Source organism: Scyliorhinus torazame, chromosome 9 (assembly GCF_047496885.1).
Source record: "Scyliorhinus torazame isolate Kashiwa2021f chromosome 9, sScyTor2.1, whole genome shotgun sequence".
Lineage (NCBI taxonomy): Eukaryota > Metazoa > Chordata > Chondrichthyes > Carcharhiniformes > Scyliorhinidae > Scyliorhinus > Scyliorhinus torazame.
Window position 1 is genome coordinate 182,623,229 of NC_092715.1, and position 27,979 is coordinate 182,651,207.

A 27,979-nucleotide genomic window follows, 5' to 3' on the forward strand; every position below is an offset into this window, starting at 1 on the left:
AGGCCAATCCATCTAATCTGGGCTGTGGGAAGAATTTTAAGCATCCAGAGGAAACCCACGCAGACACAGGAGGAACGTGCAAACTCCACGCGAAGAGGGACCCAAGGTCCCTGGAGCTATGCGGCAGCAGGGCTAACCACTGTCACTCTGCCACCCTTCATGATAGATCATAGTTATCCCCTGAAAGGTAAGTCCTGGGGTTTTAGGGCAGGCAGGAGCCCAGCAAAGGAGATGGGTGCCAGGAAACAACGAGGGACCGTTTTTTTGGAGGGGAGGGGGAGATGATAGCCTTCCTTCTCGTTCTTTTTCACCTAGACCTTAAAAAACAGAATTCCCACTCCTGCCTGCCTATGCCAACTGTATTATGGCATGGGTCAATAGGCTCTTTAACAAGTTTAGTTGATCTTTTATTAATTTTGTTCTTAAATTTAGAGTACCTCAGCACTGTGAGACTGCAGTGCTGCCACCGTGCTGCCCTTTTTATTAATTATTTACGTGTGGCTCTCTTAGGGTCTGAAGAAGGATAATGTGGACTCGAAATGTTAACCCTTTTTCTCTCTCCCAGATGCTGCCAGACCTGCTGAATTTTTCTTGCATTCTTTGTTTTTATTGTACATCCAAAGATGTGTGGGTTAGGTGGATTGGCCATGCTAAAATTGTCTCTTAGTGTCCAAAGGTTAGGTGGGGTCGAGGGATTATGGGGATAAGGCGGGGGAATGAGCCTAGGTAGAGGGCTCTTCCGGAGGGTTGGTGCAGACCCGATGGGCCGAATAGCCTCCTTCTGCACTGTGGGAATTCTATGATTTCAGATTTCCAGCATCCATGGTATTTTGGTTTGATTATTACAATAATTTTCCTCTTGCTTTACAATTACAGATTTAAATCCTTTATGTTTTAAAAGTTTAGATTTTATTGACTAATAATTATTGACATAGTTTAAATTATTGCAAAAAGGCAATTGCACAACATTTTACTACCTATTTTTAGGAGGCTTATCTGGAATTGGGTGTTGCTGCCTCAGTCTTAGAAAGTACCCAGCATCCTGGATTTTACCATCGTATCAATATTTGACAGTTCTACAGATCTGTTTTTTGTGCCTGTGTGTTTGGGGAATGGAAAATTACAGCAGTTACAATTGTCATATCACATTGACTCTAACACTCCTGTATTGTTAATTTTCAGCCAATCTTGCCCAATTCACATTTGAGTCAGTTGTGTCGATAGTAAACAGCCTTCATAATAGTCCTGACCTCAGCAAGGATCAACATGGGCGCAATTGCCTACTGATGTCTTATGTCCATTATGTTTTTCGCCTGCCAGAATTTCAGAAAGAGATAGCTAGAGGAGGTAAGTGTTGGTTTATTCTCTGTGTTAGAAGCTATTAGAGTAGACATTCATTGCAGCACTCCATGATGCATCACATCCAGGGATGATTTTCATCCCCCTGTCAGTCGAGGTTTTGTTGAGGACCTTCAAATGGATGGCCCAGGCCTGAGAACACGACAACTAAGTTATTTTTATTGCACTCTCTTGGAAAATTATTTTTTAAGCATTAGAAGCTGAAAAGCTCAATCCACACTTGGAATCATAGATTAATTTACAGCGCAGGAGAAAACCATTCGACTAATCAAATCCATTTTGGCTCCCTGAAGAGTAATCCAGTCAGTTCCACTGCCCCACTTGATCCCCGTAACCCAGCAAGTTTATTTCCTCCAAGTGTCCATCCAATTTCCTTTTGACGTTATTGATTTTTACTGCTTCCACAACACTTGTGGACAGCAAGTTCCAGGTCATTACGATGTGTAAACAAAGTTCTTCCTCACATTCCCCTGGCATTTTTGCCCAAAACTTTACATCTCTTTCCCCTCGCCCTTGTACCTGGCCTAGCCCAGCACAGTCCGACACACAAATATCAAAAACCTTAGGACCTCCAGCACACCCCAAAATGTATATACCCCAGCCGCTCCTGTGTCTCCTCATCCACACCCAGGGCAATGCACCTACCCCACTGCTACTAAAAGAAAGGATTACGGCAGCCCAACCGGGCAGGACCCATCACCAAGAGAAGAAGAATTGTTAAGACACCCAATAATTGGGTTCCCTGGGAGTGGGGAGGCCAACTCCCTTCTCCCGGTACAATAAGGGAAAATCCCCATGGACCAACGAACCAAACCAGGATTTACTTTTTTATTTTTTTAGAGTACCCAATTCATTTTTTCCAATTAAGGGGCAATTTAGAGTGGCCAATCCACCTAGCTTGCACATTTTTGGGCTGTGGGGGCGAAACACACGCAAACACGGGGAGAAACACACGCAAACACATGTAAACTCCACACAGACAGTGACCCAGAGCCGGGATCGAACCTGGGACCTTGGTGTCGTGAGGCCGCAGTGCTAACCCACTGCGCCACCGTGCTGCCCTCAAACCAGGATTTATAACAGCACACTGTTCACCCAGATGAAGAGAAAAAGAAAAAAGGACACTGAAAGGAAAAACGCTCAAATGAGGAAGAGTAAAAACTGCTTGGTCAAATAAAATAGTGTCCTGACCACAAGGACAGCAATAGGATAATCTGCCCAGGCCATCAATTGAGAGAGGCACAGATTCTTCAATTCAACACAACAAAAAAACGGTGAGCGCTAATTGGGGGGCTGTCCTGAATCTCAGTGAGGACTGAACTAGCCCTCTAGTACAACTCCATCCCACCATCCACTCATCACTTGTCTTCATTGTAAATGAGATAAGGGGTGTCAAAATAAGCACTCCGCTCCCATAAAGTAAGGTGAGGTAAAGTCGCCATCGTCCCAATGACCATAGGCTGCTTTCCCACTCAAAGGTGAAAGCTGACTGGTGATGATTTAACCTGAGCTCACCACACCCCAGGTGAGGGGCAAGGTTGAGAAGGTGGGGTCTTCATGAACAACCTCAGCCGGTACAGGAATTGAACCCACGCTGTTGGCTTCATTCTGCATCACAAACCAGCCATCCAGCTAAACCGGTCCCCATAACCATAAGGATTAAAACACATAATTACAAAACGGAGTAAACCTATGCACAGACCACATTTCACATAATTGACTCAATATGATTTTTGCGATAGCAGACAACTTTCACCCTCAAGCTCGCGCTTCGCACACCCTTGGGTAAGACAACAATAAATAATCAATAGCATAATCACATGGGAGTAATATACAGGATTACAGAAGAATTACCTGATAATGACACCATCTATGTTGCTCAAGAAGGCTGATGCCAAGACAGGACCAACAAACGCACCTCAGGATTCCAACGAACGAAGCACCTTTTTCACTTCCACCATGCTGCCGTTCTGGTGCTCGAGCATCCCACAGCCTAGGCCTCCGGCCAGTGGGGGTGACTCAACCGCTCGATACCTCCAACCCCTTGCAACAAATATCAAGGAAAGGACAATATAGGGCCAGTGGTCAGGGGGCCCAAGTAACTCCAGACTCGAAGATCAGATACTCTGTGCTTTGTCAAACCCGATGCACCCAGCTTCCAGGGGCTGGTTTAGCACAGGGCTAAATCGCTGGCTTTGAAAGCAGACCAAGGCAGGCCAGCAGCACGGTTCAATTCCGTACCAGCCTCCCCGAACAGGCACCGGAATGTGGCGACTAGGGGCTTTTCACAGTAACTTCATTTGAAGCCTACTTGTGACAATAAGCGATCTTGATTTTCATTTCATTTTCAAAGCATTTTTTTTTTTTTTAATTTTTTATTAAAGGTTTTCATAAAATATCAATAACAAAATGAAAAAAAAGAACCCAACAGGGTTAAGTACAAACACAATCTAGAAAAGCAACCCCCCATACCGCCCCCCCCGTACATAAATCATAAATTAACATTAACACCTCGACTTAACATAACAGGTAGATACACCCCCTCAGACCCTTCAGTGTAAATAACAAAAACAATAATAAAGTAAACCCCCCCCCCCCCCCTGCCCCGGAGCTGCTGCTGCCATTGACCAATGTCTATCGTTCTGCCAGGAAGTCTAAGAACGGTTGCCACCGTCTGAAGAACCCTTGTACCGACCCTCTCAAGGCAAATTTTACCCTCTCCAATTTAATGAACCCTGCCATATCACTAATCCAGGATTCCACGCTTGGGGGCCTCGCATCTTTCCACTGAAGAAGAATCCTTCGCCAGGCTACCAGGGACGCAAAGGCCAGAATGCCGGCCTCTTTCGCCTCCTGCACTCCCGGCTCCTCTGCCACCCCAAATATTGCGAGCCCCCAGCCCGTTTTGACCCTGGATCCTACCACCCTCGACACCGTCCTCGCTACGCCCTTCCAAAATTCCTCCAGCGCTGGGCATGCCCAGAACATATGGGTGTGATTTGCTGGGCTCCCTGAGCACCTAACACACATGTCCTCACCCCCCAAAAAACGGCTCATCCTTGTCCCAGTCATGTGTGCCCTGTGCAGCACCTTAAACTGTATGAGGCTAAGCCTCACGTACGATGAGGAAGAGTTCACCCTCCCCAGGGCATCTGCCCACGTCCCTTCCTCAGTTTCCTCTCCCAACTCCTCCTCCCACTTACCTTTTACTTCCACCACCGAGGCCTCCTCCTCCTTCTGCTGTTGCTCTTTTTAACCTTAGTCTATTTGCTCTGATTACATCACCTTTGCTCATGAGTCGCCAGGTATCTTTATGATACCGCCACGTGGTTCAAGTTCAGGTTATGATTAATAATACAGCACACCGCTTAGTAAGGATTAAAACAACGGTCATTTATTATATACAACAAGCAATATTAATACACTAACACTACTATCTATATAATAAACCTATCACTACTGGCCAATACTTAACTTAGGAAGAGCCCACCAGGTCAGGGAAACGAATGGCTTGTCCAATCAGATCTGGCCCGCGGGATTCAAAAGGCTGCTACAGGTCGGTGGCTAGGTGTCTCTACCGGATAGCGATCGCTGGATTCAAACTTACAGTTGCCGGTTGCTGTTCTTGCGAAGGTCTCGAGCAGGCGAAGAAGAGAGAGAGATCTGAACTTGGACCCTCACTTTTATAGGGCCCAGGGGCTTCCCGCCACCCGGGGCGGCCCTTGACACTGAGTCCCAAGTGATTGGATCTGTCCCCAATCTCTGGGGTTGATGTGTCCAATGGTGAGGCGATTCCTCGATCGGGGGATGGTCGCTCACCTGTCTTTGTTTCGGCCACTGCAGGCGCCGACAGGTCTGGCCCGGTATTCAATTGCTAATATGTTGCAATTGTTCCCGGGGATAGCCGATTTAACTGGATGTCTGAATAGATGGGCTGCAAACAGTCCTGAATGCAACTGCAAATACCTGGGTTGATGGGCTGTTGATAGCCCTGAGTATCGATCTAGGCTAACTTCCCAGAGCCGAATATGCAATACTGTCTGCAGCTGCCTGCTTGTGTCTTCTTAGCTGCTTTTCCCAGCAGTCTTTCGGGTTAGCAATTTTAAACTGGGTTTTGGCCAGATTAATCGGAACGCAGCCATTTTACGTGGCTACACTGCATCACCTGGTAAGTTTCCGAGATCTTCCCCACTCCCACCCACCCCCGCGAGAGCACCCTGTCCTGTACTGTGTGTGGCAGTAGCCGTGGGAATTCCACCACCTGCCATCAGGCAAACGCCCTTACCTGTAAGTACCTGAAGGTGTTCCCCGGGGGGAGCCCGTACTTCTCCTCCAGCTCACCCAGGCTCGCGGACTTCCCGTCCACAAACAGGTCCCCCAACTTTCGTATCCCTGCCCTGTGCCACCCCGCAAACCCTCCACCTGTTCTTCCTGGGGCGAACCGGTGGTTCCCCCGTAATGGGGTCCACGCCGAGGCCCCAACTTCCACCCTGTGCCGCCTCCACTGCCCCGCAGCCACCACTACCGGGCTCGTGGTATACCTCCTTGGAGGGAGCGGCAGCGTGCGTTGCCAGCACCCCCAGACTTGTATCCACACAAGACGGCGTCTCCAGCCTCTTCCATGCAGCCCCCTCCCCCTCCATCACCCACTTGCGCAACATCGTCGCATTGGCGGCCCAGTAATACCCACAGAGGTTGGGCAGCGCCAGCCCCCCCCTATCTCTACTCCGCTCCAGGAACACCCTTCTCACCCTCGGAGTCCCTCGCGCCCACACAAACCCTATTATACTCCTGTTAACCCGCCTGAAAAAAGCCTTCGGGATAAACACGGGGAGGCACTGGAACAGGAACAAAAACCTTAGGAGCACCGTCATTTTGACTGACTGCACCCTACCCGCCAAGGATAGCGGCAACGCGTCCCACCTCTTGAACTCCTCCTCCATTTGCTCCACCAGCCTTGTAAAATTAAGCCTATGCAGGGCCCCCCAGCTCCTGGCCACCTGGACCCCCAAATACCTGAAGCTTCTCTCCGCCCTTTTTAGTGGGAGCTCGCCAATCCCCCTCTCCTGGTCCCCTGGATGAACTACGAACAGCTCACTCTTCCCCATGTTGAGCTTGTACCCCGAAAAGTCCCCGAATTCCCTAAGAATCCTCATTACCTCCGGCATTCCCTCACCGGGTCCGCCACATACAGCAGCAGGTCGTCCGCATAAAGCGACACCCTATGCTCCTCCCACCCTGCACCAATCCCCTCCAGTTCCTCGACTCTCTCAGTGCCATAGCCAGGGGTTCAATCGCCAGTGCGAAGAGCAGGGGGGACAGGGGACACCCCTGTCTCGTCCCTCGGAAAGTACTCAGACCTCCTCCTGTTTGTGGCCACACTCGCCATCGGGACCTCATACAGCAGCCTAACCCACCTGACAAACCCCTCCCCAAACCCGAACCTCTTCAGCGCCTCCCACAGGTACCCCCACTCTACCCTATTGAAGGCTTTCTCAGCGTCCATCGCCACCACTATCTCCGCCTCCCCCTCCCTCGCCGGCATCATGATAACGTTCAAAAGCCTCCGCTCATTCGCGTTCAACTGCCTCCCCTTCACAAACCCCGTCTGGTCTTCATGGATGACCTGCTGCACACAATCCTCAATCCTCGTGGCTATGACCTTCGCCAGCACCTTGGCATCTACATTTAGCAAGGAAATCGGTCTGTGAGACCCACATTGCAGGGGATCCTTGTCCCGCTTCAGGATCAAGGAGATTGGTGCCTGGGACATCGTCAGGGGCAAAGCCCCCCCCCCCCCTCCCTTGCCTCAGTAAAGGTCCTGTCTAACAGCGGGCCCAACAGGTCCATATATTTTTATAGAATTCGACCGGGAAACCATCCGGCCCTGGTGCCATCCCCGCCTGCATGCTTCCTATCCCTTTGATCAGCTCCTCCAGCCCAATCGGGGACCCCAATCCCGCCGCCAGTCCCTCTTCCACCTTTGGAAACCTCAATTGGTCCAGGAAGCGGCCCGTCCCTCCCTCCGCCCGTGAGGGCTCGGATCGGTACAATTCCTCGTAATAGTCCCTGAAGACCGCATTGATGTCAACCCCACTCCGCACCACACTCCCTCCCCTGTCCTTAACTCCCCCGATCTCCTTAGCTGCGTCCCGTTTCCGAAGCTGATGCGCCAGCATCCGGCTTGCCTTTCCCCATACTCGTAAATCGCCGCCTGGGCCTTCCTCCACTGCACCTCCGCCTTCCTGGTCGTCACCAGGTCGAATTTGGTCTGGAGGCTATGCCTCTTCCTCAACAATCCTTCCTCGGGCTCCTCCGCATACCTCCTGTCTACCCTTTCCATCTCTGCCACCAGCCTCTCCCTCTCCCCCGCTCCCTCCGCTCCTTGTGGGCCCTAATGGAGATCAGCTCTCCCCTCACCACCGCCTTCAGTGCCTCCCATACCATCCCCACTCGGACCTCCCCGTTGTCGTTGGAATCCAAGTACCTCTCTATACTTCCTCGGACCCGCTCGCTCACCTCCTCGTCCGCCAACAGTCCCACCTCCAAGCGCCACAGCGGGCGCTGGTCCCTCTCCTCCCCCAGCTCCAAGCCCACCCAATGCGGGGCATGGTCCGAAATGGCTATTGCCGAATACTCAGTATCCTCTACCCTCGCTATCAGCGCCCTACTCAAAATGAAAAAGTCGATTCGGGAATAAGCCTTATGGACATGTGAGAAGAATGAAAATTCCCTAGCCCCCGGCCTTGCAGATCTCCAAGGGTCCACCCCTCCCATTTCATTTTCAAATGATGATTAACGCATGGCAGCCAATCTTCAAAGACAATCGGGGATTCATCCCCCACTTCTCGGCAGGGACCAGCTTCACGGACACACCTTGCCAAACCCCTAGCTCCAGAAACTGTCAGGATAAATGACACGCCATGCAGCAGAATCTCAACATTTTGAAGTCAGGCCCTCACCAGGGAAAGTGCTCTTCCAATGCACACACTCTCCCATTCACCTTCACCATTCTCCCAAGGATACCTTGCAAATCTTCCAAGTGAGCTCTAAAGACTCAGCCCAGCCCACTCCCACCGTCAAAGTCAAATGAAGATTTTCTGCAATTTATCTCTGCCCCTCTTCACAAAACACCAATCGGGATCTGCCAGAGACAGTGCAAGGCATATATCCCTAGAAAAGACGAGGATAAAATAAAGGATGACTAGATGAAGGGCCGCTCAAGACTTAATACTGTTAAATGGAGCATTTCTGGTACAAGTTCCATTCATTTGTACATGAACCAATAACCTGGAGTCCGACCATGAGTATAGGGTCCTACTTTACAAACTTAAGAACTGAACACCTGTTTCAAATATGTATCTTGGGCAAGTTAAATTCACCCAATATGACATGGCAAATTCCAGCGCAGTTTAGGCACGTCAGGTTATGTTGTAAAATTTGGAAGATCAGTATTAGTTTTGCATTAAAAATGCGGAGTTGAATTTCTCCTCCTTGGATTTCCTGTTGCTCTTTACTAACCAATAGCTCCGACTGCAAAGTACTTACATCTGCACATTAAATGAGAATGGAGTTGGACTGCTCTGTAATAACATTCCTGGTTGAATATCCAGCCATCATGTCCTATTTAGGCTCAATCAGGAAGCTATTGGATAAGGTAACAAAGGATACCTAGCACCAAGAGAGCTATATCCTTGCAATAGTCAATATCTTTGGGGTAATAAGGCGGGGGAAATTAGAGTGCAATTAAATATTTCATCAGCAAATTGTTCTAATTCGATGACGCCAAAGTAGTACATGTGCAAAATTACACTAAGACCACTAAAATAACCAATAAATAATTGCTGCCCTCACATTTTAATAAAATGCATAATTTACCTGCCTTATTGAAAATTAGCACGGTTAACATTATTTTTTAACAATGCATTTAATAGTGCTGCATCAAGCTATCATCCAGTCTTCTGATAAAATAAAGCTTTGGTGTGAACAAATTTTTTTAAATGCTTTGGTTTTTGCCTCTGGTTTGTCTGAAACAGTATAAGACTTGGTCGAAGGCATCACCATTACCGCAAGAAAAGGCTGACAAATACATTCAAAACAATAGATTTTCATTTATAATCCTTGTTTCACTTCTTAAAAACTGACGCTTGTTCACAGATATTTTGAAGTTGACCTTCTGACCCTTCTCCAGTGTTTTGGTTTCATTGTCTGAAGTTGGCAGAGCAATGTCTAAAAGCTCTGCTTCTGACTGGCAATGGTATGTATGTGAAAATGCCAACTGGTGCTGAGAGAAATATGTTTGGCCCATTTGGCACCACAAAAGTACACCATACAAATTCTGTCCATTCAATTTAACAAAGGTGTGCTTATTGCATATTTCAATTCCCACAGATTCAGACATGATTTTTGTGTGTGTGTGACTGGACCCAAGCCTGTTTTTGTTCTTTGTTCTTTGTTCTTCACCCAGGTGTGATTGGACAGTACAGGGGGCGCAATTCTCCCATCGGGAGACTAAGTCCCGATGCCGGAGTGAAAACCGGAGTGTTTCACTCCGGCGTCGGAGGCCGCTCCCAGTCCCGTATTCTCCCGCCCCGGGGGGCTAGTAGCAGCGTCGGGTCATTTACGCGCGCCGGGCCTTGGCGCCGTGTAAAAGCGGCGCCGCGTAAATGACATCAACCGCACATGTGCGGGTTGGCCCGCGCTATCCTGCGCATGCACGGTTGCCATCCTCCCCGAGGCCGCCCCGCAAGAAGATGTCGGATGGATCTTGCGGGGCGGCGGAGGAAAGGAGGTCCTCCTTCAGAGAGGCCGGCCTGCAGATCGGTGGGCACCAAACGTGGGGCAGACCCCTTTTGAGGCCACCCCAGTGCAGGAATCCCCCCCCCCCCCCCCCCACAGGCCGCCCTTCCAGCGTTCCTGCGTTTTTCCCACCGGCAGCGACCATGGGCGTGATTCTCCGCAATTGGCGCGATGTCCGCCGACCGGTGCCAAAAACGGCGCGAATCAGTCCAGCATCGCGCCGCCCCAAAGGTACGGAATCCTCCGCATCTTGAGGGACTGAGCCCTCACCGTGAGGGGCTAGGCCCGCGCCGGACTGATTTCCGCCCCGCCAGCTGGCGGGAAAGGCCTTTGGTGCCTCGCCAGCTGGCGCGAAACTGACTTTGCCGTGTGGCGCATGCGCGAGAGGGTCAGCGGCCGCTCACGGCATCCCCGCGCATGCGCAGTGGAGGGGGTCTCTTCCGCCTCCGCCATAGTGGAGACCATGGCGAAGGCAGAAGGAAAAGAGTGCCCCCACGGCACAGGCCCGCCCGCGGATTGGTGGGCCCCGATCGCGGGCCAGGCCACCGTGGGGGCACCCCCCGGGGCCAGATCGCCCCGTGCCCCTCCCAGGACCCCGGAGCCCGCCCGCGCCGCCTTGTCCCGCCGGTAAGAGAGGTGGTTTGATTCTCGCCGGCGGGACAGGCATTCCAGCAGCGGGACTTCGGCCCATCGCGGGCCGGAGAATCGCCGGGGGGGTGCCCGCCAACCGGTGCGGCGCGATTCCCACCCCCGCCGAATATCCGGTGCCGGAGAATTCGGCAACCGGCAGGGGCGGGATTCACACCAGCCCCCAGCGATTCTCCGACCCGGCGGGGGGTCGGAGAATCCCGCCCCAGGTGTGGACGGCGCCGGTGGGAAGCCGTCGTGTTGGGCAGGCCGCTCGGCCCATCCGGGCCAGAGAATCGCCGCTCGCCCGTCACAAACGGTGAGCGGCGATTGTCCCAGTGGCCAGCCGTGATTCTTGCCACGCCGGTTTGGGGGGGTGGGAGAATCGCGTGCGGGTGTTGGGGCGGCGTGGTGGGACTCGCACGGCGCCCCAGCGATTCTCCCACCTGGCGCGGGTGGGTGGGGCGGGGGTGGGGTGGGGGGGGGGGGAGAATTCCGCCCATGATGTTTTTGCTGATAAAGACTGTTTTCTTTAGTTCCAGCAGCAGGTCCTATTCTCCCAGAGAGTCGTTATTATACTGTGGGACGTTCCAGTGCTGCCAATGTGGGATCCAGACTGTTGCAGTCCCGCATCCTGAGCAGCAGCAATCCTGACATTGCAGGCACCCCGGTTTTAGCAGATGAAGTTAAAATTCTTTCATCTTCAAAGGTATGGTGCTCAAATTAGGAGAACTTTATTCGAACAAATCTTTTTAGAAATCAGTTTTTCTTTAAAAGACATAAGAGAATGAAGGCCAATAAATCCATTGCTGTTTAATCCAGATTACTGAATCATCTCAATGTGCAGTTCTACCCTAATCTACCATTCACTTCTGGTATCTTCATCCAATTGCCTTACAATTTAAAATATGTTTCAACTTCAGTGGCCCTACTTGTGAAAACTGATGGTGCTTTGATAATAGCCAGAGAATTAATGTGAAAATAGTTTCAGTGGGTGGAATTTTCCCAGAATCTATCAGAGGGTGTGATCCTCCAGCCACGCCGCGCCAGAAAAGCAGCTCGCTGCAGTGCAGCGTGGCCGGTGAAAGGCGGGAGACCTGCCCGGCTCGCAACGCCTCATGAGATTCAACACAATCTCGTTAGACGTTGCAAGGGGAAGTGGACGGGAATCACCTTTTTGCAAATCTGCATATTAGAGTGAGACAGCAAACCTTACTCTAATGTGCAGATTTCCAAGGTACCTGAGGCTTTGGGATTCAATCCCTTTGCCTTGGTGATCTTGGGTGGGTACTTGTCCCCACAAACCAGGACCAGATGCACTGGCACTTGTGAGGGTCTCCAAGGGGATTGGAGGCCCCCAGCTACTTGCCCTTTGGGCAGGGTGGTGCCCTGGCACTGTTGGTGCCACCTGGGTATCCTGGCAGTGCCAGTCTGGCAATGTCACCTGGGTGCCAACCTGACACTGCCAAGGTGCCCAGATGGCACTGTCAGCTGGCAGGGGCACTGCCAAGATACCTGGTTGGCACTGTCAAGGTGCCAAGCTGCCATTTTTTACACAGGCCGATCAGGCAGGGGTTTCCTGCTGTGGGTGTTTGGGGGGGGGGGTGCGGGGGGGAGCCCCCTTGTTGCATTCGGGCCATTTAACAATTATAAAAAACGGGGCTGTGTGCGATCAGGCCCTAATTCAAAGTCAGTCGCGTTGAATAGCCATGGGTTTCTTGGCACTGCGAGTGTCGGGAAACATATAGCTAAATGCGCTCGCTCGGACACTTAGTTCCCTTTCGGGAAGGTTGCGCCCAGTGTGTCAGACTCTGACTGAAAACCAGCATGTTTCTCTCCAGAAACACAGTTGAGTTTTCAGACCGGAATTTCTGGCACATAGTGCACAGCAAACCTGGGAGTGTGATTTACACCGTTACTCTGACAGGGTGGAGCTTGATAGAGCCTGCATGGCTGGCTTCACCGAGGTCGAGGCGCCATCTTTAAAATACATTGACCCAAACCTCCATGGATACTGAGGACACCCCCCCCCATCCCCCCCACGCTTCGGATCAAACCAACCCCCACCACGGAAGTGTCGGGACACACACTCCCCCGTCTGCCAACCCTCCCCATCACAGAGGTACCGGGGGCACGCTCCTCCCTCTCACCCAGCAAAGAAATATCAGGCACCATAGGAGAAGGCATTGGAGAAGTGTTGTCCCATCAATTGCCTACGCATCACACAGAGTGCCGTTACGCTGAATTATAAAAGGAAGGACTGGCTATGATCTTTGCAGTCAGAAAACTTCACCAATACATCTATGGACGTCATTTCTCAATAATCACGGGCCACAAGCTGTTACTTGGTCTTTTCAAAGAAGATAAACTGATCCTGCCAATAACTTCTGCCAGGATTCAGCAATGGGCATTGCTGTTGGCAACATGAGAGTATACTTTTGAGTACCATCCAGGTGCACAGATTGCACATGCGGATGGCCTCAGCCAAGTCCCGCTGCCTGTATCCTCCCCCCCCCCCCCCCCCCCCCCCCCTGACCCCACCAGTGTCCACCCCTGTCCCCACCAGTGGCAGACGAAGTTGTGGTTGGCAAAAAATGTCATGGACACATTAACTGTTACGGCCTCTCAAATTCGTACATGGACTCAAAAGGACCACACATTGGCAAAACTGCGCCACTGCATCCTACATGTGGGATTACAAGGGAAATGTCTGAAAGAATTGCGCGCATTCACACAACAAAGCAGCAGGAGCTCAGTTTTGAGGCTGGCATCCACCTGCGGGGTTACCGCGTGGTCATCACAAGGCAATGCCAGAAATCCATTTCGCAGAACTTGCACATTGGATTTGCAAGGGTTTCCAAAATGAAAATGCTCGTCAGGAGGTACGTGTGGTGGCCAGGGCTCAATGACAATATTGAGAGGATTATGCAACAGTGTGTGGCTTGCAAAGATCATCAGAAGCTCCTGCCATCAGCCTCGCTCCACCCATGGGTGTGGCCGATGCGTTACAAACTCCATGACTCAGCCCCACAGCTGTTGGAGGTACAACTGCGGGCAAAGTGGTGAAGGATACCTCTTCTGCATCCACGACAGAGGGACCTTTGGACATCGGGGGGAAGGGGATATAATAACTGCACAAGACCCATGGGAACGACCTAATTAAACTCCCCATGGGACTCGTGGAATACGGGCTCCGCCGCTATTAGGTGGAGGTCTATCAGCTGGGGCTCATAGAATCACCCGCAGATTAAGACGGGCATGATCAAAGTCCTGGTTGGCACTCTGTGCTGGATGCCATGTTGTGACCTTTTCTTCTGGCTGGAAATAAACTACTGTTTTTGATTCACCTTCTCCGATCTCCTGAGCTTTTAGTATCATTCTGGATCGGAAAACCGGTGAGATTCCCACTGCTGTTCCGACACGATTCTCATCGCAATCCAACCACACTTAGAGCGCGATCGAACAGCCACGTTACCCCTGAAAGGCAGCGGCCCACAGGGCAACATGGCCGGAAGAAGCCGGGAAGCCCCCGCTCCCAGGATCTACCTGACTCGGCAACACCTCGCGAGGTCTAACACAATCTCGAGAGGCGTTGCAATGTGAATCCTGCCCATTGTGGACGGGATCACCTTTTGGCAAATCTGCATATTACAGCGAGACTCACTTTATTATGCAGTTTCCCAATGCATTAGGATCTATCCCTTTCTCCTCGGAGACCTTGGGGGAACACCATTCAGTCCTGGTTCTATAACCGGGGGACCAGACGGAACAGCACTTGTGGGGGGGGGGGACTGCCAAGGTGCTCAGGTGGCACTGCCAGCAGGCAAGGGTACTGCCAGTGCTCCTGGTTGGCACTGCCAAGGTGCCAAGCTTGCATTTTTCACCCGGCGGTGATCAGGCCAGGGGCTTCCTGCATAGGTGTTGGCAGGGTTGCGGTGGGGCCCGGGGATGCCCTCATAGTGAGTTGGGGCTTGGTGGGATGGGTCGGGGGTTGCATTGGGGGCTCCAGCTACACCAAGTTCCCACGAGCGGGTCTATGTACAGCCTCGGCCATGCGTTCCCCGCTGAGGCCCCTATCTAATCGGGGGCTTGTTAAATAGTGGGGTGTTTATAGACACTGCAAGCGCCGGGAAACAGACGGCTAAACGCGCTCGCTATGGGACTTTGTTCCCATTTAGTTAAATCACGCCCATAGTAATTTTTTTGGAGATTAGGGAGATTCGCACTGAATTCTCCCACAGTTATAACCCTACACGGACATCGCAAACCTCCCAGCTCTCGACATCGAAGGGGCAATCTCTTCTCCGCCCCCCCAACCACCATTAAATGTCTAGGTCACCCCGCCTCCCACACACACCATGCAAGTGAGTGATACCATGGGCATCCCACCGCACCTGCTTTCTGGTGCAATGCACCCCCGCCGACAGCGGGGCCTCCATCCCGTCTGCCGGCCAATGGGGTTTCCCATTGTGGGTACCCGATGCTGTCGGGAAATCTGTGGGCGTGAGTGCGCTGCCGGTGAAGTGGAGGATCCTGCCAACGGAGAATCCAGTCACATGCCTTCCGGTCGCCGAGGGCCCACTTTCAGGACCAACCCGCCCCTCCCTTCAGGCCACTCCCTTTAGCCCCCCCCCCCCTTGGCACTACCAGCTGTCACTCTAGCAGTGTCACGTCGGCAGGGGGTAGTACCAGGGCACTGCCCTGACCTGTCTCCGAACACCCTGAGGATCAAACGACCCCCGAACTCCCCGGGATGACCATCACAACTGGTTTTTGTTTTTGGAAACCATTCGTGATTCCGGCCAGCCTCCGGCTGAGCTGGCATGGGTGGAGAAACCCTGGAGCTGGGAGACTCCGGCTTCGGACAGGCTGAGCAGATCTAAATGAGTTTAAAGACTAATGTAAATATGGTCACCTGGTTCATGTCCAATGAGGGTGCGAACCAGATTGCGCTGGGCGCTGCAGGCTGGGAGTATCTCACCCATTCAGCGTCGGGCACAACTTGTGTTTAGGGGCTCTCCTGATATACCCAGGAATATCAGGAGGAGCACCAAGTGCAGCGGGGGACAGATGGGGATAGAATCGCGCCCCATGGCTCATCTGAAACCTAACTGCACATTCATGCCTTTGCTTGACCTCTCTTTGTTTAACAAATATCGATATATATATATTTGATTCAAAATTACCGATTGATCTGGCATCTGCCACCCATTGGGCCAGATCTTGTGGAGTTGACAAAAGTCTCGGTCACCAATTGGGGAGCCAGCAAGAACCCCCCTCTGCCTCTTTTGTCAAAGATCCACAGCATCTTCTTCCACTCAAGCATGAGACAGTCTACTGGCGGACCTTTTCTCATGGAGGCCGGCAGCTCCATTAAATGGCAGCACCACCTAGGAGACAGTGGTTTCTGCTGGCATAACACCCAACTGAGACCAAGGATCATTGCTGATCCCAGGCCAGAGGTGAGTGATGGCGGGAAGGGGTTGCGCATTGAGGTGCAGGGCTAATGAGTGAGGAAGTAAGAATATGTATGGCAAGACTTGCATACATGCTGGGCTAATACCAGTGGTGGTGGAATGAGGTCCTTAAGTGGGCATTAAGTGCCCTTCAGATTTAAAAAAAATTGTTTTCTTATGTCTCTGAATGCCTTGAGATGTTTTTCTATATGAAAGGTACTATAGAAATAGAAGCTGTAGGTTGATATCGTGACAATCCTATGCTTGGAATTATTAACCTCTTCTGACATTTCAAGAGTTCCAGAGGTGGTTGATAGCTCCAGGTATGGATAAATGTGCAGGGCGATGGGAAGAAGGTGGGTGAATTCCCTCCTTCAGAGAACCAGCACAGACATGACAGGCTGATTGGCCTCCTGCTGTGAGGTAACCATTCTTTGATTCTGTGTAACATTTTCCCTGCTATGCTTTGTCCTGGATCTTTTACTCCAGGGACTGGATCGAAGTGGCGTTCGGATGTCTTCCTATGTCGAAGTCAGCAGCTACTTCCACAACGCTGTTTCTGTTGGACGATCATCAACCAAAAAGGTAGACTGCCACATAACACAAGGAGATGTTTGTTACACCTGGCAGCACAGCACTTTAAACCCAATTGCAAACAATTGTTCCATGTATGCCTTGCTGCAGCCTTAGTTACTGAATAGAAAATGTATAATGTCAACTCATTCTATACTTTGATACTTCTACCAACATTATACCTTTTTGATAAGGTCTTTCGTAGCTTTTTGTATTAGGATTTTTGGCAGAAAAAGCATGTCAGCAAAGGTTTCAGATGCACAAATAAGTTGCATTTTCTAGCAATATTAAACAATTCATTTTTAATGATTGATCATGCATATTTAAACAAAACCAACTTCAATCCTTAAATAAAATGAACAAGATAAATGTTGAAAGAAATCATCACATGATAGTCCCAAATGACATAAAATATAAATAATAAGGTTAGAGTTGTATATTCAACTGATTTATGACAGAAGTACTCTTAAACATTACTGCCACTTTGATTCAAGAACTTGATTTTTATAGATAATCTATTTAAATTATTGGACAAAAACTCAACATGTTTGATCCATTAACATTTTAATTTACGTACATGTGAGGGTACAAATTTTATTTTCCTCCCTCATTTCATCCCAGTACCATGCTGCAGCTATCATTATTTGCATAAATGGGAGGAATTTGAATACTGTCCTGAGGCAGCTACTTGGAGTGGCAACTACTTGCCTTTTGGGCCAATCTTCCACTTCATGTGGAAGTGCCTGGCCCCAACTTGGCATTTCCGCTTATCCATGTAGCTGAGATTGACAATGCAGCAACTCTGAGCGTTAAAGGCACAAATTCAAGTTCCACTAGATATTTTCTTCGACATGCAAGGCATGGATTAGTAATGGATTGGTAATGGATTGCTTGAGTATTAACAAAGATGCCATAGAGCTGCAATTGTTCAGTTATTCCTTGTCATCAGATCTTAATTGAACCTTCTCTAACAAAATAGTCAGCATGTAATAGACTTCAATCTTTTTAGGGGTCATTTACATTTAACAAATATCTTCCCATAGCGCATATCATTTTAATAGAACATAGAACATAGAACAATACAGCGCAGTACAGGCCCTTCGGCCCACGATGTTGCACCGAAACAAAAGCCATCTAACCTACACTATGCCATTATCATCCATATGTTTATCCAATAAACTTTTAAATGCCCTCAATGTTGGCGAGTTCACTACTGTAGCAGGTAGGGCATTCCACGGCCTCACTACTCTTTGCGTAAAGAACCTACCTCTGACCTCTGTCCTATATCTATTACCCCTCAGTTTAAAGTTATGTCCCCTCGTGCCAGCCATATCCATCCGCGGGAGAAGGCTCTCACTGTCCACCCTATCCAACCCCCTGATCATTTTGTATGCCTCTATTAAGTCTCCTCTTAACCTTCTTCTCTCCAACGAAAACAACCTCAAGTCCGTCAGCCTTTCCTCATAAGATTTTCCCTCCATACCAGGCAACATCCTGGTAAATCTCCTCTGCACCCGCTCCAAAGCCTCCACGTCCTTCCTATAATGCGGTGACCAGAACTGTACGCAATACTCCAAATGCGGCCGTACCAGAGTTCTGTACAGCTGCAACATGACCTCCCGACTCCGGAACTCAATCCCTCTACCAATAAAGGCCAACACTCCATAGGCCTTCTTCACAACCCTATCAACCTGGGTGGCAACTTTCAGGGATCTATGTACATGGACACCTAGATCCCTCTGCTCATCCACACTTTCAAGAACTTTACCATTAGCCAAATATTCCGCATTCCTGTTATTCCTTCCAAAGTGAATCACCTCACACTTCTCTACATTAAACTCCATTTGCCACCTCTCAGCCCAGCTCTGCAGCTTATCTATATCCCTCTGTAACCTGCTACATCCTTCCACACTATCGACAACACCACCGACTTTAGTATCGTCTGCAAATTTACTCACCCACCCTTCTGCGCCTTCCTCTAGGTCATTGATAAAAATGACAAACAGCAACGGCCCCAGAACAGATCCTTGTGGTACTCCACTTGTGACTGTACTCCATTCTGAACATTTCCCATCAACCACCACCCTCTGTCTTCTTTCAGCTAGCCAATTTCTGATCCACATCTCCAAATCACCCTCAATCCCCAGCCTCCGTATTTTTTGCAAAAGCCTACCATGGGGAACCTTATCAAACGCTTTGCTGAAATCCATATACACCACATCAACTGCTCTACCCTCGTCTACCTGTTCAGTCACCTTCTCAAAGAACTCAATAAGGTTTGTGAGGCATGACCTACCCTTCACAAAGCCATGCTGACTATCCCTGATCATATTATTCCTATCTAGATGATTATAAATCTTGTCCCTTATAATCCCCTCCAAGACTTTACCCACTACAGACGTGAGGCTCACCGGTCTATAGTTGCCGGGGTTGTCTCTGCTCCCCTTTTTGAACAAAGGGACCACATTTGCTGTCCTCCAGTCCTCTGGCACTATTCCTGTAGCCAATGATGACATAAAAATCAAAGCCAAAGATCCAGCAATCTCTTCCCTGGCCTCCCATAGAATCCTAGGATAAATCCCATCAGGTCCCGGGGACTTATCTATTTTCAGCCTGTCCAGAATTGCCAACACCTCTTCCCTACGTACCTCAATGCCATCTATTCTATTAGCCTGGGGCTCAGCATTCTCCTCCACAACATTATCTTTTTCCTGAGTGAATACTGACGAAAAATATTCATTTAGTATCTCGCCTATCTCTTCAGACTCCACACACAATTTCCCATCCCTGTCCTTGACTGGTCCTACTCTTTCCCTAGTCATTCGCTTATTCCTGACATACCTATAGAAAGCTTTTGGGTTTTCCTTGATCCTTCCTGCCAAATACTTCTCATGTCCCCTCCTTGCTCGTCTTAGCTCTCTCTTTAGATCCTTCCTCGCTACCTTGTAACTCTCCATCGCCCCAACCGAAACTTCACACTTCATCTTCACATAGGCCTCCTTCTTCCTCTTAACAAGAGATTCCACTTCCTTGGTAAACCACGGTTCCCTCGCTCGACGCCTTCCTCCCTGTCTGACCGGTACATACTTATCAAGAACACGCAGTAGCTGATCCTTGAACAAGCCCCACTTATCCAGTGTCCCCAACACTTGCAGCCTACTTCTCCACCTCATCCCCCCCAAGTCACGTCTAATGGCATCATAATTGCCCTTCCCCCAGCTATAACTCTTGCCCTGCGGTGTATACTTATCCCTTTCCATCATTAACGTAAACGTCACCGAATTGTGGTCACTGTCCCCAAAGTGCTCTCCTACCTCCAAATCCAACACCTGGCCTGGTTCATTACCCAAAACCAAATCCAACGTGGCCTCGCCTCTTGTTGGCCTGTCAACATATTGTTTCAGGAAACCCTCCTGCACACACTGTACAAAAAATGACCCATCTATTGTACTCGAACTATATCTTTTCCAGTCAATATTTGGAAAGTTAAAGTCTCCCATAATAACTACCCTGTTACTTTCGCTCATATCCAGAATCATCTTCGCCATCCTTTCCTCTACATCCCTAGAACTATTAGGAGGCCTATAAAAAACTCCCAACAGGGTGACCTCTCCTTTCCTGTTTCTAACTTCAGCCCATACTACCTCGGAAGAAGAGTCCCCATCTAGCATCCTCTCCGCCACCGTAATACTGCTCTTGACTAGCAGCGCCACACCTCCCCCTCTTTTGCCTCCTTCTCTGAGCTTACTAAAACACCTAAACCCCGGAACCTGCAACATCCATTCCTGTCCCTGCTCTATCCATGTCTCCGAAATGGCCACAACATCGAAGTCCCAGGTACCAACCCATGCTGCCAGTTCCCCTACCTTGTTTCGTATACTCCTGGCATTGAAGTAGACACACTTCAAACCACCTACCTGAACACTGGCCCCCTCCTGCGACGTCAAATCTGTGCTCCTGACCTCTATACTCTCATTCTCCCTTACCCTAAAACTACAATCCAGGTTCCCATGCCCCTGCTGCATTAGTTTAAACCCCCCCAAAGAGCACTAACAAATCTCCCCCCCAGGATATTTGTGCCCCTCAGGTTCAGATGTAGACCATCCTGTTTGTAGAGGTCCCACCTTCCCCAGAAAGAGCCCCAGTTATCCAGAAATCTGAATCCCTCCCGCCTGCACCATCCCTGTATGCTCTCTCTCACTATTCCTCATCTCACTATCACGTGGCACGGGCAACAACCCAGAGATAACAACTCTGTTTGTTCTAGTTCTGAGCTTCCATCCTAGCTCCCTGAAAGCCTGCCTGACATCCTTGTCCCCTTTCCTACCTATGTCGTTAGTGCCAATGTGGACCACGACTTGGGGCTGCTTCCCCTCCCCCTAAGGACCCAGAAAACACGATCCGAGACATCACGTACCCTTGCACCTGGGAGGCAACATACCAAACGTGAGTCTCTCACGCTCCCACAAAATCTCCTATCTGTGCCCCTGACTATAGAGTCCCCAATTACTCATGCTCTGCTCCTCTCCCCCCTTCCCTTCTGAGCAACAGGGACAGACTCCGTGCCAGAGGCCCGTACCCCATGGTTTACCCCTGGTAAGTCCCCCCCCCCACAAGTATCCAAAGCGGTATACTTGTTTCTCAGGGGAACGACCGCAGGGGATCCCTGCACTGACTGCTTTTTCCCAGTCCCTCTTCCAGTTACCCACCTATCTCCAATCTTTGGTGTAACTAATTCCCTGAAGCTGCTATCTATGACCCCTTCTGCCTCCCGAATGATCCGAAGTTCTTCCAACTCCAGCTCCAGTTCCCTAACTCGGTCTCGGTCATGTTTGACATTTGTTTAGAGTTATTTGAGGATGGATCAAGCAGGTGGAAAAAGAGGGGGGGGGGCAGTGGATGTATTTGAATTTTCAAAAGGTATTCAATAAGGTGCCCCATTAACAATTAATCCACAAGATACGAGCTTATGATGTTGGGGGTGATATATTAGCATGGATAGAGAGAGGACTGACTAACGAACAGGAAACGGAGAGTGGAGACTGACTAATAGGAAACAGCGAGTTGAGATAAATGGGTCATTTTCAGGATGGCAAACTATACTGAGTGGAGGGCCACAGGGATCAGTGCTGAGGCCTCAACTGTATGTAATCTATAATTAATGAGTTAGATGAAGGGACCAGTTGTATTGTAGCCAGTTATGCTGACGATGAGTAGGAAAGTGAGCTGTGAGGCGAATACAAAGACTTTGCAAAGGGATATAAATAGGTCAAGTGAGTGTGCAAAGATTTGGCAGATGGAGTGTAATGTGGGAAAATATGACGTTGTCCACTTTGGCACGAAGAATAGAAATGCAGAATGTGATTTAAATGGAGACAGACTTCAGAATGCTGCAACAGAGGGATCTGGGTGTCCTTGTACATGAATCACAAAAAGTCAACATGCAGGTAAAGCAAGTAATTGGGAAGGCAAATGGAATGTTGACCTTTATTACAAGGGGGTGGAGTTTAAAAATAGGGCAGTATTGCTCGAGTTGTACTAAACATTGGTGAGGCTGCATTTCATTGAAACCAGTTCAGAGAATGTTTACCAGGTTGATTCCAGAGATGAAGGGGAGTAACGAAAAGTTGAGCAAGTCATGTCTACTACACACAATAGAGTTTAGAAGAAAGATAATTTTATTAAAATATATAAGATTCTGATGGATCTTGATGGAGTAAATGTTCAGGAGGTGTTTCTCCTTTTGGCAGGATCAAGAATTAGGAGGCCCTGTTCAAAAATAAGGGATCTTCCATTTCAAATTAATCTATGGAATTCTCTTCCACAGAGATTAGTGGAGACTGAGTCATTAAATATATTCAAGGCTGAATGAGAGAGATTTTTGATCTACAAGGGAGTCAAAAGGTTACAGGGACGCAGGCAGGAAAGAAGAGTAAGACCACAATAAGACCAGATGAGATCTTAAGGAAGCAGAGCTGGAGTAGGCCATTAGGTCCCTCAGGCTTGCTCCATGATTCAATTTGTTTTCATTAGTTTATTTCATCGTCTGTTCCCTTTATACCTCATAAAACATTTTCCTGTAAATTTGTACCACATTTTTCCATCTTGATTGCCACCTTTTAAAAAAAAAAAAAAAAAATATTTATTAAGATTTTTTGACAACACAATTTTTTCCCCTTACAAACAATAACCCCCCCCCGTAACAAAATAACACAAAATCGCATTGAGCAAGATATATACATGGCAAAATGGTATATTTACATAGCTTTATACACTGGCTCTCGCCCACACGTGCCAGTTACCCCCACCCTCCATGTTATCTCCCGCTCATCCATCCCCTCAAACAGTCTCTCATTCGCCCCCCCCCCCCCCCCCCCCCCTAGGGTTGCTGCTGCTGCTGACCGCCCTTCCTCTAACGCTCCGCGAGGTAGTCTAGGAACGGTTGCCACCGCCTGTAGAACCCCTGCGCAGACCCTCTCAAGGCAAACTTAATCCTCTCCAACTTAATGAACCCGGCCATGTCGTTTATCCAGGCCTCCAGGCTAGGGGGCTTCGCCTCCTTCCACAATAACAAGATCCTTCGCCGGGCTACTAAGGACGCAAAGGCCAGAATTCCGGCCTCTTTCGCCTCCTGCACTCCCGGCTCATCCACTACTCCGAATATTGCTAGCCCCCAGCTTGGCTTGACCCGGACTTTCACCACCTGAGATATTGCTCCCACCACTCCCCTCCAGAACCCCTCCAGTGCCGGGCATGACCAAAACATGTGGACATGGTTCGTCGGACTCCCTGAACACCTTCCACATCTGTCCTCTACCCCAAAGAACCTACTCAACCTCGCCCCCATCAAGTGCGCCCTGTGAACCACCTTAAATTGTATCAGGCTGAGCCTGGCACACGAGGAGGAGGAATTAACCCTACCTAGGGCATCAGCCCACAAACCTTCCTCGATCTCCTCCCCCAGTTCCTCCTCCCAATAACCCTTCAACTCTTCTGCTAGGGCTTCCCCCTCTTCTTTCATCTCTTGGTGTATTGTCGAAACCTTGCCCTCCCCGACCCATACACCCGAGATCACCCTGTCTTGAATTTCTTGTGCCGGGAGCAACGGGAATTCCCTGACCTGTCGCCTCACAAAAGCCCTCGCCTGCATATATCTAAATGCATTTACCGGGGGTAACTCAAACTTCTCCTCCAGTGCCCCTAGGCTCGCAAATGTCCCGTCAATGAACAGGTCCCCCTTTCTTCTAATCCCCGCCCGATGCCAGCCCTGGAACCCCCCCGTCCATCTTCCCCGGGACAAACCGGTGGTTACCCCTGATCGGGGACCACACCGAGGCTGCCACTGCACCCCTGTGCCGTCTCCACTGGCCCCAGATACTTAACGTTGCCGCCATCACCGGTCTCGTGGTATACTTTGATGGCGAGAACGACAGCGGTGCCGTCACCAACGCCCCCAAGCTCGTTCCTTCACAGGACGCCATCTCCATCTTCTTCCATGCTGCCCCCTCTCCCTCCATAACCCACTTGCGGATCATCGCCACATTTGCTGCCCAGTAGTAGCTCCCTAGGTTTGGCAGCGCCAACCCTCCTCGGTCCCTACTGCGTTCCAGGAACCCTCTCCTTACCCTTGGAGTCTTAGTCGCCCACACAAACCCCATAATCCGCCTCCTTACTCTCTTAAAAAAGCCCTTGGTGATCACGATGGGAAGGCACTGAAACACAAACAAAAACCTCGGAAGGACCACCATTTTGACCGACTGCACTCTACCTGCCAACGAAAGCGGCAACATGTCCCATCTTTTGAAGTCCGCCTCCATTTGGTCCACCAACCTCGTCAGATTCAATTTGTGTAGGGCCCCCCAACTCCTCGCTATCTGGATCCCCAGATACCAAAACTCCCCGTCGCCCTCCTCAGCGGTAGGTCCCCTATCCCTCTTTCTTGGTCCCCTGCCTGTAATACAAAAAGCTCACTCTTCCCTACATTGAGTTTATAGCCCGAGAACTCCCCAAACTCCCTCAGAGTCTGCATGACCTCCACCATCCCCTCCATTGGGTCCGCCACGTACAACAGCAGATCATCCGCGTATAGTGACACCCGATGCTCTTCTCCCCCGCGAACCACCCCCCTCCATTTATTAGACTCCCTCAGTGATATGGCCAAGGGTTCGATTGCCAGTGCAAACAACAGGAGGGACAGGGGGCACCCCTGCCTCGTTCCTCGGTACAGCCGAAAGTACTCCAACCTCCGCCGGTTCATCACCACACTTGCCACCGGGGCACTGTAAAGGAGCTTAACCCAGCTAATAAACCCTCCCCCGAACCCAAACCTACGCAACACCTCCCAGAGGTACTACCACTCTATTCGGTCAAAGGCCTTTTCCGCGTCCATAGCTGCCACTATCTCCGCCTCTCCCTCCTCCGACGTCATCATTATCACGTTTAAGAGCCGCCGCACGTTAGTGTTTAATTGCCTGCCGTTTACGAATCCCGTCTGGTCCTCATGAATCACCCCCGGTACACAGTCCTCAATCCTCGTGGCCAGCACTTTTGCCAATAACTTAGCGTCCACATTGAGGAGCGAAATCGGCCTGTACGATCCACATTGCAGTGGGTCCTTGTCTCGCTTCAGAATCAAGGAAATTGTCGCCTCCGACATTGTCGGGGGCAGGGTCCCCTCCTCTCTTGCCTCGTTAAAGGTCCTCACTAGTAGCGGGGCCAATAGGTCCACATACTTTCTATAGAACTCCACCGGGAACCCGTCCGGTCCCGGGGCCTTCCCCGCCTGCATACTCCCCAGACCTTTACTCAGCTCCTCCAACCCAATTGGTGCCCCCAAACCAGCCGCCTCTTGCTCCTCCACCCTCGGGAACCGCAGTTGGTCTAGGAATCGTCCCCCCCCCCCCCCCCCCCCCCCCCCCCCCCCCACCCCCCCCCCACCCCCCGGGGGCTGGGATCTGTACAGCTCTTCATAGAAGGCCTTGAATACCTCGTTTATTTTCGTTGCACTCCGAACCGTGGCTCCCCCTCCATCTTTGATTCCCCTTATTTCCCTCGCTGCCGTCCTCTTACGGAGCTGGTGTGCCAGCATCCGACTGGCCTTTTCCCCGTACTTGTAGGTCGCCCCCTGCGCCTTCCTCCACTGTGCCTCCGCCTTCTCCGTGGTCAACAGGTCAAACTCCGTCTGGAGCCGTCGCCTTTCCCCAGGTAATCTCTCCTCTGTGGCCTCTGCGTATCTCCTGTCCACTCGCAAAATCTCCCCCACTAACCTCTCCCTTTCCATGCCCTCTGTCTTCTCCCTATGAGCCCTGATGGAGATTAGCTCTCCCCTGATCACCGCCTTCAACGCCTCCCATACCACCCCCACTCGCACCTCCCCGTTGTTGTTGGCCTCCAAGTACCTTTCGATACACCCCCTCACCTTCCCACACACCACCTTATCTGCCAACAGTCCCACGTCCAGCCGCCACAGTGGGCGTTGGTCCCTCCTCTCCCAGCCCTATTTCCACCCAGTGCGGGGCATGGTCCGAAACGGCTATGGCCGAATACTCCGTCCCCGCCACCCTCGGGATGAGCGCCCTGCCCAGAACAAAGAAATCTATCCGGGTGTAGGCCTTGTGCACGTGGGAAAAGAAAGAAAATTCCCTGGCCTGCGGTCTTACAAACCTCCATGGGTCCACTCCCCCCATCTGATCCATAAACCCCCTGAGCACCTTGGCCGCCGCCGGCCTCTTTCCCGTCCTTGATCTGGAGCGGTCCAGTGCTGGATCCAGCACTGTATTGAAGTCCCCTCCCATTATCAGTCCTCCTACCTCCAGGTCCGGAATGCGCCCCAACATGCGCTTCATGAATCCAGCGTCATCCCAGTTTGGGGCGTATACATTTACCAACACCACCCACGTCCCTTGCAACCTACCACTCACCATCACATATCTCCCTCCATTATCCACTACGATAGTCTTGGCCTCAAATGACACATGCTTTCCCACCAAAATTGCCACCCCATTATTTTTCGCGTCCAGTCCCGAGTGAAATACCTGTCCTACCCCCCGGCCGGCTTGCCATCTCCTTTTCTGGGCCAGACCCGTGTCCGGGTCTCCCTCACCCTCCGTTCCCCCAGCCGGGGGACCTTCATCCCGACCACCTCTTCTGTGTCCCATTCCCTTTCGGCCAGTGCAGCAGGAACCCTTTTTCCCCCCCTTCGCCCCTTCCCCCCCCCCCCCCCCCCCACCCCCTCCGCTAGACCCCTGTCTAGCTTTTTTGCTCCCCCATATCACTCCCGGAAGTCAGCTGACACCTGCTGACCCCGGCTTCCCCCGCCATCCCTTTGACCCCCCCCCCCCCCGTGTGGGAGTCTCCCCATCAATATACGGTCCTTCGTTCGCCTTCCCGCCTTTCTTCCCGCGCGCGGGAAAAGAACCCCGCGCTTTCCAAAGCCTGCCCCACCCCCTCTGGCGCAGCTCCTGTCGCGGCCTTGTCTCTCTCCCCCAGCCCATATAACATTCCCTGCGCGTGATTGACCCCCTATATACAACAACCATCGTACTTTAACCCTCAAACACCCCCCACCCTCACAAACCCTCAATTAGAGTCCAACTTTTCAGTTAGTATAAAGGTCCACGCCTCTTCGGGCGTTTCAAAGTAGTGGTGTTGGCCATTATGTGTAACCCACAGTCGCGCTGGCTGCAACATTCCAGATTTCACTCCTTTCCGATGCAGCACCGCTTTGGCCCGGTTGAAACCCGCTCTTCGCTTAGCGACCTCCGTGCTCCAGTCCGGGTATATTCTGATCTCTGCGTTGTCCCACTTGCTGTTCCGCTCCTTCTTGGCCCATTTCAGGACCCTCTCTCTGTCCGTAAACTGGTGAAATCTCACCACCATCGCCCTTGGCGGCTCATCTGCCTTGGGCTTCCTCGCCAGCACTCGGTGCGCCCCTTCCAGCTCCAGCAATCCCGGGGGGGCCTCCGCGCCATTCAGCGTCCCGATCATTGTGCCCGCATATGCCGCGGCGTCAGCTCCCTCCACTCCTTCTGGGAGACCCAGGATCCACAGATTATTTCTCCTCGACCTGTTCTCCAGGTCTTCGAGTCTTCCCACCCACTTCTTGTGTAGCGCCTCGTGCCGCTCCACTCTCACTGCCAGGCCCAAGAGATCGTCCTCATTCTCAC

The 27,979-nt window shown here is 50.9% G+C and overlaps 1 protein-coding gene across 5 annotated transcripts in view; it reads left to right on the forward strand.

Annotated features, from left to right (window-relative positions):
* dock8 (dedicator of cytokinesis 8) overlaps positions 1–27,979 on the forward strand; it is a 451,209-nt gene that overhangs the window by 315,545 nt on the left and 107,685 nt on the right. For 3 of the 5 annotated variants that reach the window (XM_072516863.1, XM_072516864.1, XM_072516866.1), the window contains exons 21-23: positions 1,183–1,347; positions 11,322–11,494; positions 16,731–16,826. In XM_072516863.1, the coding sequence (XP_072372964.1) occupies positions 1,183–1,347; positions 11,322–11,494; positions 16,731–16,826 (434 nt within the window). The remainder of the gene's footprint in view (positions 1–1,182; positions 1,348–11,321; positions 11,495–16,730; positions 16,827–27,979) is intronic. The other 2 variants (XM_072516865.1, XM_072516867.1) reach the window with 1 other exon arrangement.